General features: G+C 43.4%; 2 protein-coding genes across 2 annotated transcripts in view; both read left to right on the top strand.

The window, feature by feature from the left end:
* LOC129705947 (ethanolamine kinase 1-like) overlaps nucleotides 1-14,834 on the top strand; it is a 217,703-nt gene that overhangs the window by 21,798 nt on the left and 181,071 nt on the right. The gene's annotated exons all lie outside the window — the stretch shown is intronic.
* LOC129705980 (ethanolamine kinase 1-like) overlaps nucleotides 1-14,834 on the top strand; it is a 125,617-nt gene that overhangs the window by 101,741 nt on the left and 9,042 nt on the right. Inside the window, exon 4 of the mRNA XM_055649955.1 lies at nucleotides 13,926-14,119. Within this exon, the coding sequence (XP_055505930.1) occupies nucleotides 13,926-14,119 (194 nt within the window). The remainder of the gene's footprint in view (nucleotides 1-13,925; nucleotides 14,120-14,834) is intronic.

Below are 14,834 nucleotides of genomic sequence, written 5' to 3'. Positions count from 1 at the left end.
AAGGGTGCCGCGTGAAAAATCCCTCATGCCCACATCAAAACATTGTGCCAATTGTCTCTCATAGCACAGTCTGAAGATGGGCCCCCACCTGAATCATCACCCATCCTTTTTCTCCAAAGATGCTGCCTGACCCGCTGAGTTTTTTAAACTATCTGTAGTATCATAGCATGCCGTACAAAGCTAATATTGGGAAAAGGTCACTTTCCTTTCCTCACAAAGGATATACTTTGTTGTGTGTGTTTTGTTTAGTTGGTGCATCGATGTTGGTTTAGTTAATTTTATTATTGTCATGTATACTGAAGTACAGGGAAACGCTTTCTTTGCATGCTATCCAGTCAAAGAAAAGTTTCCAAGAAGGAACTGCAGAGGCTGGAAAATCGAAGGTAGACAAAATTGCTGGAGAAACTCAGCGGTTGCGGCAGCATCTATGGAGCGAAGGAAATAGGCAAAGTCTATTTCCTTCGCTCCATAGATGCAGCCGCACCCGCTGAGTTTCTCCACCAATTTTGTCCACCTAAAGAAAAGTGTCTACATGATTACAATCATGTCATTCACAGTGCACACATAAAGGATACGGGGTGTTGGAAGGAACTGCAGGTGCTGGTTTAAACCAAAGATAGGCACAAGTTCTAGATGAACTCAGCGGAGCAGGCAGCATCTCTGGAGAGAAGAAATGGATGACGTTTCAGGTGGCGACCCAAAATGTCACCCATTTCTTTTCGCCAGGGACGCTGCCTGCGTTTACTCCAGCACTTTGCGTCAATAAAGGATAACGTGCGCAACATACAGTGCAAGATAAAGTCCGATTAGAGATAGTTCAATGGTCTCCAATGAGGTAGATGAGAGGTCAGGAACGCACTCCAGCTGGTGAGAGGATGGATCAGCTGCCTGCTAACAGCTGGGAAGAAACTGTTCCTGACAGCGGGAATAACACGAAACTTGAAAAGAGACTGAGAGAGATGGGAAACAGGAATGTAATTGGAAGATGGGTTGAATGAATAACCTTATTTTGGGAAAATCTAATGAGAGACCCCATGTCTACAAAAAAAATCCTAAAATAAGAACTGTTACGTTATTTCATGTGGCATTATAAATTTTAATGATCAGTGATATCTGAGTGATAGAGAACATCATACATCTGTTAATATTTAGTGATCTGCATAAGTGTGTTCTATTTAAATAAAGTACAAATACCTGATAGTCTTTTATCTCTTGCTGTTTCCTTTGATGATGTTTATCAGTGGAAGCTTTAAGTTAATCCTGCTGCATATCATGACATCTAAACCTCTCTTCTGTAGTTTTATTTGATATAAATGTTGTTACCTTAAGCTGCACCATAATTCTTCCGTGAATGGTTTATTATGCTCTGATATTAAATATATGTGCATTAAAATTTAAAGGATTTGAGTATAGGAGTAAAGAGGTTCTTCTGCAGTTGTACTGGGTCCTGGTGAGGATTGTGTGCAGTTTTGGTCTCCTAATTTGAGGAAGGACATCACTGACTATTGAGGCAGTGCAGCGTAGTTTCATGAGGTTAATCCCCAGGATGGCGGAACTGTCATATGAGGAAGGATTTGAAAGACCAGGCTTGTATTCACTGGAGTTTAGAAGGATGAGAGGAAGTCTTATAGAAACATATACAATTATGAAAGGACTGGACAAGCTAGATGCAGGAAAAATGGAGTCCAGAACCAGGGGCCACAGTCTAAGAATAAAGGGGAGGCCATTTAAAACTGAGATGAGAAAAAAACTTTTTCACCCAGAGAATGGTGAATTTGTGGAATTTTCTGCCACAGAAGGCAGTAGTGGCCAATTCACCTGGATGAATTTAAAAGAGAGATAGGTTGAGCCCTAGGGGCTAGCGGAATCAAGGGATATGGGGAGAAGGCAGGCATGGGTTACTGATTGTGGATGATCAGCCGTGATCACAATGAATGTCGGTACTGGCTCGAAGGGCCAAACAGTCTCCTCCTGCAACTATTGTCTATGTCTTTATGTTTCTATTGATCACAATGTATGGTGTTTATCCAGAGCCACACTTACCACCCCAGCAACAGACTGTTCCAGCTGTTACGGTCAGGCAAGCACCTCTGCTGCCATGCTGTGAAAACAGAGTGTCTTCCCACAGGCCATCAGGACTGTAAACTCTTATCTCACCAGGGACTAATTTACTAATTTAATGTTGTGTTGTGTCTTTTAAAACATTTTTTTTTCTAAAATGTAAATACTGGTTCTGTTCTTTTCTGTTCTGTTGTTCTGTTGTTTTTTGCACAATCCGCAGGCATCGCCATTTTCATCTCACTGCGCATCTTGTAGCAATGTTACAAAATTTTGAGATTTAAAAAAATCAAGTCTGCAATTTACCCCATCAGATAAAGCATAACAATAAGTTTAATTTGAAAAGTTATTATGGCCATTTTCATACTCGGAAATTAGCATCTTGTTCCCTATTGATTTTCTATGGACATAACAAAAAAGCTGTGATCGAGAGGACAGTCAAAAGCCCATAACCTTCTTAAAAATTAAGAGAACTGAATGAAATTTTCAGTTATCATAGATTGAACCATTCTGAAACAAATATAAAATAATCTTACTTGGAGGACCTGAAATTAAAGCATATAATTAGTTAGTTACCCAATTGTAGCTAATTTCAAACTTCAATTACTAGATCTAAACATCTATCAATTTCTTAATAAATGATTAACATTTTTAAATAGCCTAAGTGTCCAAATAATATTCACAAATAATTCACGATAAAACATGATTTTTAAATCTCATTTACATCAATTTATAGGCCAAATGGAAGGAATTTAGTGTTCAATTGCTGTAAATTAAAGTAAATTTAAATCGGCTTTCTAGTGGGTTCCTGTGAACGCGCTGGTTTAGAACGTTCACATTGCAGTGGATTTGTGCCCTCAAATGCCCAGAAAAATACTGCGGGATATAAAGAGCCCAAAATGAACTATTCGCTATAGAAAACTTTATATTACAGGGTTCTTAAGAAGCCCCTTTTAATGTAAAAATAAGGTACATACCTTTAATTGTTTGCTTTATAAAACCCTGGGGCTGCGAGAGGTTGCGGGTTGAGAGAGTGATTTTTAAACTACTACAACTATTATACAAGGCCATAAAAACTAATAATACCTTCCAGCGATTTTCCGTTAATGATTTACTAGGCTGAACATTTTCGATTGCAACAGCCTAGTAAAAATCGCGTTTTAAACCCGCCCCCTCTAAACAGCGCCAGAATCGCGCACACGGGGTGGGGCAGATACTCAGACACGATTCAGGTAGGTTTTGTAACATACCCACATCTTGTATGTGTATGTGGCAAATAAAGTTGACTTGACAAAACTTTAAAAGTTATTTTGACATACACCAGCTTACTTGAATTTTATTACTTTTTCTGTTGTAACAAAGGGCTGCAGATGCTGGTTCATAAACAAGCAGTCACAAAGTGTTGGAGTAACTCAGTGGGTCAGGCAGCATCTCTGGAGAACATGGATAGGTGACATTTAGGATCGACAACTGTCTTCAGAGTCCATGTTCTCCTGAGATGCTACCTGACCTGCTGAGAAACTCCGTGTTTAAGATGGAACTGCCTTTCCTGGAAAATCGAAGGTAGGCAAATATGCTGGAGAAACTCAGCGGGTGAGGCAGCATCTATGGAGCGAAGGAAATAGGCAACGTTTCAGGTCGGGATCTGAAGAAGGGTCTCGACCCGAAACGTTGCCTATTCCCTTCGCTCCATAGATGCTTCCTCACCCGCTGAGTTTCTCCAGCATTTTCGTCTGCTGAGAAACTCAGCATCTTGTGGCATTTGGAACATTTTTTGCTGCTGCTTTCTTGCCAAGTTTCTGCCCTCTAGTTTACTTTAGCAATACAGGCCCTTTGGCCCATCGAGACGGTGCTGGCCAGCGATTCCCACATACTAACACTATCCTACTTGCATTAGGGACAATTCACAATTTAACCAAAGCCAATTAACCTACAAACCTGTATGTCTTTGGAGTGTGGGAGGAAACCGGAGTTCCCGGAGAAAACCCACAAGAAGGTACAAACTCTGTGCAGCCAGCACCCGCAGTCAGGATTGAACCATGTAAAGCAGCGACTCTACCGCTGTGCCACTGTGCTGTACTTCTCCTTGGAAAAGTGTTCAGGATCCAATGTTACAAAGACGGACAGATTCACATTTACATTTACAGACATTCTGTTTAATTTTGTCTCTCAGTCATTTTTAATATTCATCTAATTGGACTTTAATGCCTTCAGTAGATACAAAGAAGAACAATAATTTTATTTATTTATTTTTATTTATTTATTTTATTTATTCCGAACAAGTAAAGACATTAAAGACATTAATAGTAACAAAATCGAAATTATCAAACAATTGGACATTACAATCAATATTTACAATCAATGAAAAGAACAAAAAGCAAATTTCCAATGTCCAACTCTGTGTCTGTACAAGCTCGAAAAGGAGTGAGAAGAAGACTAACTTATTAAATCTCACCCCTTTTCCCCAACACTTCTACCATATTTAAAAATCAACTAATTAATAATAATAATACTAATAATAATAAGAATGCCACAAAAAAACCCCAATGGGGATGAGCTATGAAAAGGTCAGAGAAAGAAATGATGCAGTCTGGATAGAAGGATGTTGAGAAGGTGGCTTAAGTGAATGATAGCTGGTTATTTTGATATTCGTACATACATTGACTTCTTATTCGATACTTGCGACCAAGTGAATGGCCCTGACCTAAAACGCCATCCATCTGTGTTCTCCAGAGATGCTGGCTGAGCCACTGAGTTACTCCAGCACTTGTGTCTATTTTGTGGGTTTGAAGGTCAACTGACAAAGGTGAAAAGGAGAGTAAAGGGTGTCAGATAAGGGATAGAGTGAAATGTAAAGCTGGAGAGAGGTATGTGTGTGGAAGGGGACAGAGGGTAGAGCAAGTGGAAGGGTAACAGATAGGCAGAAAAGGCTGGTGTAACTCAGGCAGTGTCTCTGGAGAGAAGGAATGGGTGACGTTTCGAATCGAGACCCTTCTTCAAACGAGATGAGTGACCATAGCTGGCCAAATGGTGATGTCTCCCACAAATTTATCACTGTGAATTGTTTTTTGAGGCAGCGACTGCTATAGATCCCTTCGACGGTGGGGAGGTCAGAGCCGGTGATGGACTGGGCAGTGGTCACAACTTTCTGCCGTCTACAGGGAGAACGGACTAACTCCGTACAGACAGCATTTGAAGTCAGGATCAAACCCAGGCCTCTGGCGCTGTAAAGGGCCTGTCCCACTTTCACGACCTAATTCACGACCTCTGCCGAGTTTGCTCTTGATTCATACTTGCAGCATGGTTAGATATGGTCCTTGTGGCTAAAGGGATCAGGGGGTATCGAGAGAAGGCAGGAACAGGATACTGAGTTGGAAGATCAGCCATGATCATATTGAATGGCGGTGCAGGCTCGAAGGGCCGAATGGCCTACTCCTGCACCTATTTTCTATGTTTCTATTTCTATGTGATTTATTTCAAGAAATGTCAGTCAGCCACAATTGTCCATCATCCCTGGATAACACAGATAGGTGATGTTTCGGGTTTGGACCCTTCTTCAGGCTCAATTACGTAGTCACCTGCTTAGTTGATTAGTTTGGGTGTCAGTGGTTATGGGGAGAAGGCAGGAGAATGGGGTTGAGAGGGAACGATAGATCAGCCATAAATGTAGGGCGGAGTTGACTTGATGGCTCAATTCTGCTCCTGTAACTTATGAAAATATGAACAAAAACCTTTGCAGCTAAATAAATATTCTGTTTCAAAAATTGAAAAATATATATAAAATTGGCAGAAATAAAGAAAACCTATAATAATTCCAGTCCATTCTAATTGTTTTGAGTCCTCCTGATAGCAGTCCTGTTTTAGACAGGTGCGATCATCTCTATGACCAAGGCCCCGTGGCATGAACTTCCACATGAAAAGGTTCAGTAATCGAACACATTTTCCAACAAAGCAAATAAGATGATTTGGGAAACAATGGACATAATCTTTTATTTCTTCATACTATTGTGCCGGAGATACGTTTTTTCAGTTGGCTTCACATTTTTCCAATTCTAATATTTTCGGAGCAAGCCATTATGACCTCCACTTCTGTCATTAGCAATTGATTTCTCCACCAGACCCGAACAAACCTTGCATCAGTTTAGATGGACTGAGAGAATGGAGAATGCCAAGTCTCCCGGAAGGATGACTAACGTTCGACAAGGTTATGAAGTAAGTTCCAAATCTTCTTCTTATCAAGTCCACCTCACAAGATTAGAAATTGTTCAGCCAGAGCTGAGCACACTTCTCGGCATCTGCATACAAAGGCATCTTGAGCTTATTGTGCGTAGTGGTGGAAAGATTGGCGGAAACAGGGGCACGACATGAACGCTCTTTCCTTGATCTAGTTCCCAATTAGTGATAGCGTCACAGAGCCATATAGCAACCAAAAATAGGCTCCCAAACTTCACACCAACTATGCTGGAGATAGACACAAAATGCTGGAGTAACTTAATTGGTCAGGCAGCATCTCTGGACAAAAGGAATAGGTGATGTTTTGGGTCGTAACCCTTCTTCAGACTGAAAGTAGAAATAGGGTGGGGGTGGGCGGGGAGGGGAAATAAACTGGAGGTGAGAACAGGCCATACAAAGCAGGGCCGGCAACAGATGACCTCAGGAAGGGTGGAGCCCATAATGGCCCATTGTTGGCTGGGGACGATGTGATAACAGGTACCCGGATGTGGCGTCGACAGACAAGAAGTTAAAGCCAAAGAACTGAATGGAAACGAGGCCGAAACGCCAATAAACCGAAAGAGTCCAAAGATGAAACGCCTACTAACCGAAAGGATGGGAAGCCTAAATGCAAACTAACCGTAAGGTCGGGACGCCTAAAAGCCAACGAACCAAAAAGCTGCATCGCTTAAAGCAAACTTACCGAATGGCCACTCTGTCGAAACTACCCAAAGGACCGACTGCCGCTCAACGGAAACGTCCAATAACGGACATGACGTTGGCGGGGGGCGGGACTTGTCAGCGATTGATCCAGACCCCCGCATCCATCACATCACTGTGAAGGCATGAACATTGTCCCAAACCTCCGCTCCACCCGACCCGCAGCCCGCGGAGGGTGGCCGTGGGAGAGTGGGGGCTGTCCCGAGGGATGCACACCTTCGGCCGCTTTCAACTTGGTGCTTGGGTTCAGATTGCCCAGTCACCTATGGCTTGTGTGGGAAAATGAACCCCACGCTCCCGTCTCCCCCTTCTCTCTCCCCTCTTCTCTCTCTGGTAATTCAGCGGGTCAGGCAACATCTCTGGAGAACATGGTTGGGTGATGTTTCAGATCTGGACCCTTTTTCAGGCCTACCCTGACCTAATTCCCCTACTCTGGGTAAAAGACTGTGTATTCACCCAATGTATTTCCCTCATGATTTCATACACCTTAATGAGATCACCCCTCAGCCACCTGCGCTACAATGAATATGATACAAAACGGTAGAACTTTATATATCCCAGGGGGGACATTGGTTCACTAATAGTCATAAAACACCACAAGATACATGAAACATGAAAACAAAGTGACGAGTGGAATGTCCAGGATGTGGGATGTACAAAGATCAGAGGGGGCGGCGGGGGAGGGGAGTCAGTCTATCCCACGACAGAGGTGGGGGGGAGTTGTACAGTTTGGTAACCATGGGCAAAAAGGATCTCCTGTGTCGTTCTGTGCTGCAGCTTGGTGGAACCAGTCTGTTGCTGAAGGTGCTCCTCAGGTTGACCAGTGTGTCATGGAGGGGGTGAGCTGTATTGTCCAAGATGCTCCGCAGTTTGAGGCCCATCTCCAGTGAATCCAACTCCACCCCCAGGACGGAGCCAGCCTTCCTGATCAGCTTGTTAATCCTGTTGGCATCTGCGGCCTTTGCCCTGCTGCCCCAATATACGGCAGCAAAGAAGATGGCATTGACTACCACTGATTAGTAGAACATCTTACTCCAGACAGTCTTCTATAGTGCCTCACTGGAATAAAATCATAGCCTGCACATGTGCACCATCAGACTCAGGAACAGCTGATTCCCCTCTGTTATCAGGCTTCTGAATGGCCCTTCTATAATCTAGAGTACTGTTCGATTCACCTCTACCCCATTGCGGACATTAGACTTTCTCTGGAACTACAATGCTGAGAAGTACATTCTGAACTCTGTATCTTTCCCTTTGCTCTACCTACTGTACTGGAGTTTCACTTGATTGAATCTATGTACAACATACTTGTTGGATAGCATGCAAAACAAAGTGTTTCACTCTCGCTCGGTACACATGACGATGATAAACATTAACCTCAACCTTTAAGTCAGCCTGACTTACTGAACGTTCTGTTAATTAATTTTGCCTCACTTCTTCCACTTCTGCGTGTGTGAGAGGGGTGAATAGTGAGACCAATGTGTAGGTTAACAACGTTTTAAAAATAAATGAAGAAACTCAGTGAAAACAGATCCCTGTAGCGTCCAGGCTGCCCATCGGTGGCGCAGGTGGAGAGTTGCGGCTTTACAGCGCCAGAGACCCGGGTTCAATCCTGACTATGGGTGCTGCCTGTACGGACTTTGCATCCTCTACCTGTGATTCCGTGGGCTCCCTCCGGGTGCTCCGGTTTCCTCTCACACTCCAAAGACGTGCAAGTTTGTAGGTTAATTTGCTTCGGTAAATTGTCCCGAGAGTGTAGGACAGTGTTACTGCACGGCTGTTTTTGGTCGGCGCAGACTGGGTGGGCTGAATGGCCTGTTTCCACGCTGTATTTCACAACCAACCTAAACTAATCTGAACATCCTTCAGTTTACCTCGTGAACTTGCCCAAATTGGCTGAGTTGAAGTGAACATGGAGAATGTGCATTTATATCCATTTGCCCGTGAATGGGTGAGTGCGTTCTCCTGCGAGTATTTGCCTCTGTTCGAATATGAAAGTGCAAGCATGCAACTTCTCACGTGATGACCACGTTAGGGTTCGATGACCCGCGAAATTTGGAGAAGCCCTTTACCTCAGAGAACTCCTGAGTAATCAGCCCTTTAATTTCAAATTTACTACATGCCATTCAGCAGTATTTTATATTGTGACAACATAATTATCCATGACCTATTGTAATATGTATCACCTATGCTGCAATTAGCGATGTTGTACTCTTGTACATAGCTGTAATACCACTGTTATCTTTTTGATAATATTACATTATTTTATTTTCCCTCAGATGGTTTTTGCATTAATAAAGTAAATACAGGTAAATTAGTAGTTGCACTAGTGCTGCTTTCATCTATTAGATCACTTTCAGATTATCCCACGTAATTGGATCATTATTTTACAAAATTGTTCAAAGGTCTGCTGAAGAGAATTCTGTGGTACAGATATGCTTGAAATTCTCTCCGTTTATTTAACAAATAACTCAGTGAGATGCAAAAGAAAGCAAGGGGCAATGTGTATTTGAAATTTGTGCAGCCTCTGACCTGTGACATCCAAATTGTAAAATGTCACATCACCTGGCTGTTCTTACTGCAATGATAACAATACTGTTTCCCAAAGTGAAATGATTAATTTAGTTACAAAATACAGCAGGGAAACAGGCCCTTCGGCCCTCTGAGTCCACGCCAACCAGCAACCACCCCGTACACTAGCACTATCCTAGCACTAGGGGCAATTTTCAATTTTTACTGAAGCTAATTAACCTACAGGCCTGCACGTCTTTGGAGTGTGGGAGGAAACCGGAGCACCCGGAGAAAACCCACGCAGTCACAGGGAGAACGTACAAACTCCATGCAGACAGCACCCGTAGTCAGGATCAAACCCGGGTCTCTGGTGCTGTAAGGCAGCAACTCTACCGCTGCACCATTACGCCGTTCCATTAGTTCTAGAATTAGCTCTGGCATGCAAGTGTACAAGAATACCTGCCTCCACTACCTCCTCTGGCAGCTTGTTCCATGTACCCACCACCCTCTGAGTGAAACAAAAACTATGCCTAAACCTTGTTCTACGGATAGACTCCCCAAACGCAGGCAGAAATACTGCATTATGTTCTTGTGTGGCAGGTTTAGCAGGAATTAACCTTCTGTAGGAAGCTGTGATTGAAGTCTGGAGTCTGTATTGGAACTTTCAATAAGCTTTGAAGTAAATTTGCCAAAATGACTAACTCTGTAAATGGTTGGTGAGTTACTCGATCGCTTCTAAAATGTTGAGGATGTAACCATAGTTGGCATCTTTCCAGAGCCGGATTTACCATTGGGCTTCAGACACTGAAGTCCACGGCCTCAAAATCTATGGGGCCTCCGGCCAAGGCAGGACTCAAAATTAACGGTTGCCCGGGTGCCAATAGCCACCTAACGTCCCGCTGGGCAACCTAAAAGCTGTGTCATTTTCCGTCCGCCATCCGTATCCGTGCCGCAGGGTCTCCGCTCTCCGCTCGCTCCTCATCCGCCAGCACGGCCGTCCGCCTTGCACATGCGCACTGCTATGGCCAGCACATCCTCCCCCTGCACCACCACGGCGAGCACACCATCAGCCGCCCTGCACATGCACACTGCCACGGCAACAGGTCGCCGCTGGGCACTTTCTCCCTCGCTTTGAATTATGGGAGATCTGGCCGCCATTGCTGTCCGGTCGCCGCCTCGCCGTGTCTGCTGAAAACCAACGTAGAATCACTCCCTGGAGCTAGATTAACTCCCTGGAGTAATTCTTGCTTTTGGTTTCCTTGTCCTCCAAAAAGTCCGAACAATACCAGTTTATTGCATTTTATCCGTGTATTTATTGTGTATATATATGGTCTATGGTATATAGACACACTGAATATTTAATCTCCTGTTCTGTATTATGTTTACTATATTCTGTTGTGCTGCAGCAAGCAAGAATGTCATTGTCCTATCTGGGATACATGACAATAAAACTCTCTTGACTCTTGACTTGGACTTCAGCAAAAAAGGGTTCTTGCGGGAAAAAAGAAGTACCTTAAATTTAGTTGTGTCTGGTTGGGTAACTATGGTGGGGTGAAGAATATTCCATGCTTCAATTGTGCGGGGAACTCCATGGAGCAGCCAGCAACTCTGGATAGAAGAAATTGGGTGATGTTTCAGGTAGAGACCCTTCTTTAGACTCCCTCTGGTTTTAGTGTTTTTAGTTTAATTTAAAGATACAGCATGGAAACAGGCCCTTCGGCCCACCGAGTCCACACTGATCACCCGTACACTAGTTATATCACACACATTAGCAACGTAAGTCAAGAGTCAAGAGTGTTTTATTCTCACGTCCCAGTTAGAACAATGAAATCCTTACTTGCAGCAGCACAACAGAATATGTAAACATAATACTCTGTAAACAATGTTATAAATGAGAAAACGAAAAGGTATATATTTATATATGAATATATATCTATAATAACTATATGAATATATATATATATATATATATATAAGTGTGTGTGTGTATATAATATTTATACCCACACACACACACAAAATCCCTCCTGAGATTAATAAAGTTTTGTTGTATAGTATTGTTTGTGTAGGAAGGAACTGCAGATGCTGGTTTAAACTGAAGATAGACACAAAAAGCTGGAGTAACTCAACAGGTTAGACAGAATCTCTGGACAAAAGGAAAATATTACGTTTTGGGTTGAGTCTGAAATAGTTTCCTGCACACCTCAGGAATGTGGAAGGAAACAAGAGCGCCCAGAGAAAAGCTATGTGATCAAAGGGAAAACGATCAAACTCCATACAGACAGCACCCATATTCAGGATCAATTCGGGTCTCTGGCACTTTTATGCAACAACTTTATGGCCAATGTATTGCCCCATGGTCTTGAACTGAATTAAAACATCCAGTAGCTGTAAAGGGGGACAAAGCATCACTTGGAGACATAAGACTGAAAATTGATATTTTTTTTTTTAGTAACGTTATTTTTTTTAGTACATTAGCAACGTTATCAACGTATAATTTTTTGTGTGTTGGAAAACAAATTATAGTGGCACAGCTGGTAGACTTGCCTCACACGCTAGAGATCGGTGTTCAATCCTGTCTCGTGCATTGTCTGTGTTGAATTTGCACATTCTTCCTGCAAGCGTGTGGGTTTCCTCCCACTTCCCAAAGACGCATAGGCTTTGTAGGTTAACCTGTCTATGTAAAATTGCCCCTAATGTGTAGGGAGTGGGTGAGGAAAGTGGGATAATAGAACTGGTGTGAATGGGTAGACCAAAATGCTGGAGAAACTCAGCGGGTGAGGCAGCATCTATGGAGCGAAGGAAATAGGCAAAGTTTCAGGTCGAGACCCTTCTTCTGACTGATGTGAGGGTGGGGGGGACGGGAAGAAGAAAGGAAGAGGCGGAGACAGTGGGCTGATGGAGAGCTGGAAAGGGGAGGAGAAAGCAGGGACTACCTGAAATTGGAGAAGTCAATGTTCATACCGCTGGGGTGTAAACTGTCCAAGCAAAATATGAGGTGCTGCTCCTCCAAATTACGGTGGGCCTCACTCTGGCCATGGAAGAGGCCCAGGACAGAAAGTTTGGATTCGGAATAGGAGGGGGTGTTGAAGTGCTGAGCCATCAGGAGATCAGGTCTCTCCGAGGTTGATCATACGCTGAATAATCCAACCACAGTTTTGTTTGGAAGTGGAAAGAAATAATAAAAATTGCATTCATTGCAATGTGTAAAAAGAGTTGAGATACTGTATTATAATTTTGCTGCATGTCATTGTGGTATATATCATGTCTTGATTGGTGAATATGTTTAGTTTGTGACTTTATTTGAAGCAGAAATAATATGTGAATGCTTCATTGAGCATAATTCCGACTGGTAACTACGCACTTCGTCCGAGCACATTATCGCACGCGTCATGCAAGCCGTCTTAAATGACCACCTAAACTGTCATTTGGCAACCTAAAGAGCTGCCTAGGTTGCCCGGCTGACAACAGAGAAAAAAGATCTCCGAAGATCTCGGAGACAACCCACGCAGGTCACGGGGAGAACGTGCAAACTCCATACAGACAGCGTCCATAGTCGGGATTGAACCCGTGTCTCCGGCGCTACATTTTTGCTGTATGGCAGCAACTCTACCGCTGCGCCACCGTGACTGCCATATGCCTATCCATGTGCTTATCCAAAAGTCTCTTAAAAACCACTATCGTATCTGCCTGCACCACCGCCCCTGGCTGCACGTTCCAGGCACTCACCACTCTCTGCATGAAAAAACTTGCCATACACATCTCCTTTAGGCTTTGTCCCTCACATTTGAATTAATTCAGCAAGTTCTTTCTTCTACACCTTGCATAAGGAAGGAAACATTAGATGAACATTGGGTACAAAGAACCCAAGGATTTGTACAGCCACATACCTATTTCTGAACACCCAAAGAGCAATATTTGCATTGTATAAACATAAATATCTCTGCTGCTAAGCCTCATTTAGACTCTGGTGAACATGTGCTATAATCGGCCTTGCCAATGCAATTAACGATTTGCTACTGCATATATTTTTTCTCTTTTCTAGTTCCCTTGAACCAGCCTAATACAATCCTGCCAATGTTTCTGGGAACATTTGCAAGCTGAGAGAATGATATTATAGCACATAAAGGTTAAATGAGCTAATTTCACTTTTTCCAAATTGAACGCCCGTGATTGACAACACTAAAAATGTACATTTGCGATCACCCAGGGCCGCAACATCTGATCCCTTTCTTGACAGCCTTGGGATCGTGTGAGACCTTGCCAGCTTTGGTGGTGGCAAAAAAAAGAGGGAAGAGAAGGCTTTTGTTGAACTTCTCAGTTTCTCCATAATTGGAATTGAAATGTCATCGAGTTGGAAACAGTTATGAGAAATGTTTGCGGCATCTTGACTGTGCCAACATGACAGCCCACTGTTATTGTAGGCTGCAGAAGAACTTCTGCAGTTCTTGGGCCGATGCCTCGCGGGTCGATGAAGCCCGCGGCCGACGGAGCCCGAGGCTGGGGCCGAGGGTCAATGCCACAGAGGTCTCAGGAGAGGTCCTGGCAGCGATAGTGAAGACGTCGGCGCAGCGATCGATGATGGCGCTTACCGACGGACGAGAACGGATATGTGGAAGTGAGGACGCCGCTGCCGAGGGAAGGAACAAAGGAAATCCGGCGCGGGGGAGGCGGATGAGCAATGGACAATGGAGGACCCAGCGTCGGGGGACTGCCGTGAGAGGGGATGGGGGGGGGGGGGGGGGGGGGGGAAGAACAAAGGTAGACCTGGGGCAGATACTTTGTAACTTTGTCAGTGCCCTCTATGTGGCGACTATTTACATACCTTTGGTATACAAGCAAAGAACTTCACTGTGACGTGTCTAAACTAAACAAAACTATTTTAAAATTTTTAAAATTTTAATAGAAGCAAGTGGACAAAGATAAAACATTCGGCATCTAGAATTATACAATTATTGTACAGCTTCATTTTTAACCTTATAACCTAAATTATAAAAATGAAAATAAGGAAAGAAAGGGAAAGCAAGAAAAGAAAGGAGTAAAAAGTGAAAAGATAGAGTAAAGGTGAACAAGAAAAAGTCCCCTAAATTACCAAAGCAGCGAGGCAGAAAGATAGAGGAATAAGGAAAAAATGGAGATATACCTTGCTCCTTGCTCCTTGTTCCCCCCCCCCCCCCCCCCCCCCCCCCCCCCCCCCCCCCCCCGCCTCAACCTACCTAGCATCGGATTTAAATTTAAATTTGTGTTTCACCATACTATTGTAAGAATTCAGTAAGGGGTGTCCATGTCTTAAGAAATTGATCTTGTTTTTCCGCCAAGACAAGCCTAATGTT

This window comes from Leucoraja erinacea, chromosome 18, assembly GCF_028641065.1.
Source record: "Leucoraja erinacea ecotype New England chromosome 18, Leri_hhj_1, whole genome shotgun sequence".
Classification (NCBI taxonomy): domain Eukaryota; kingdom Metazoa; phylum Chordata; class Chondrichthyes; order Rajiformes; family Rajidae; genus Leucoraja; species Leucoraja erinaceus.
This window is presented reverse-complemented; position numbering and strand designations above follow the sequence as displayed.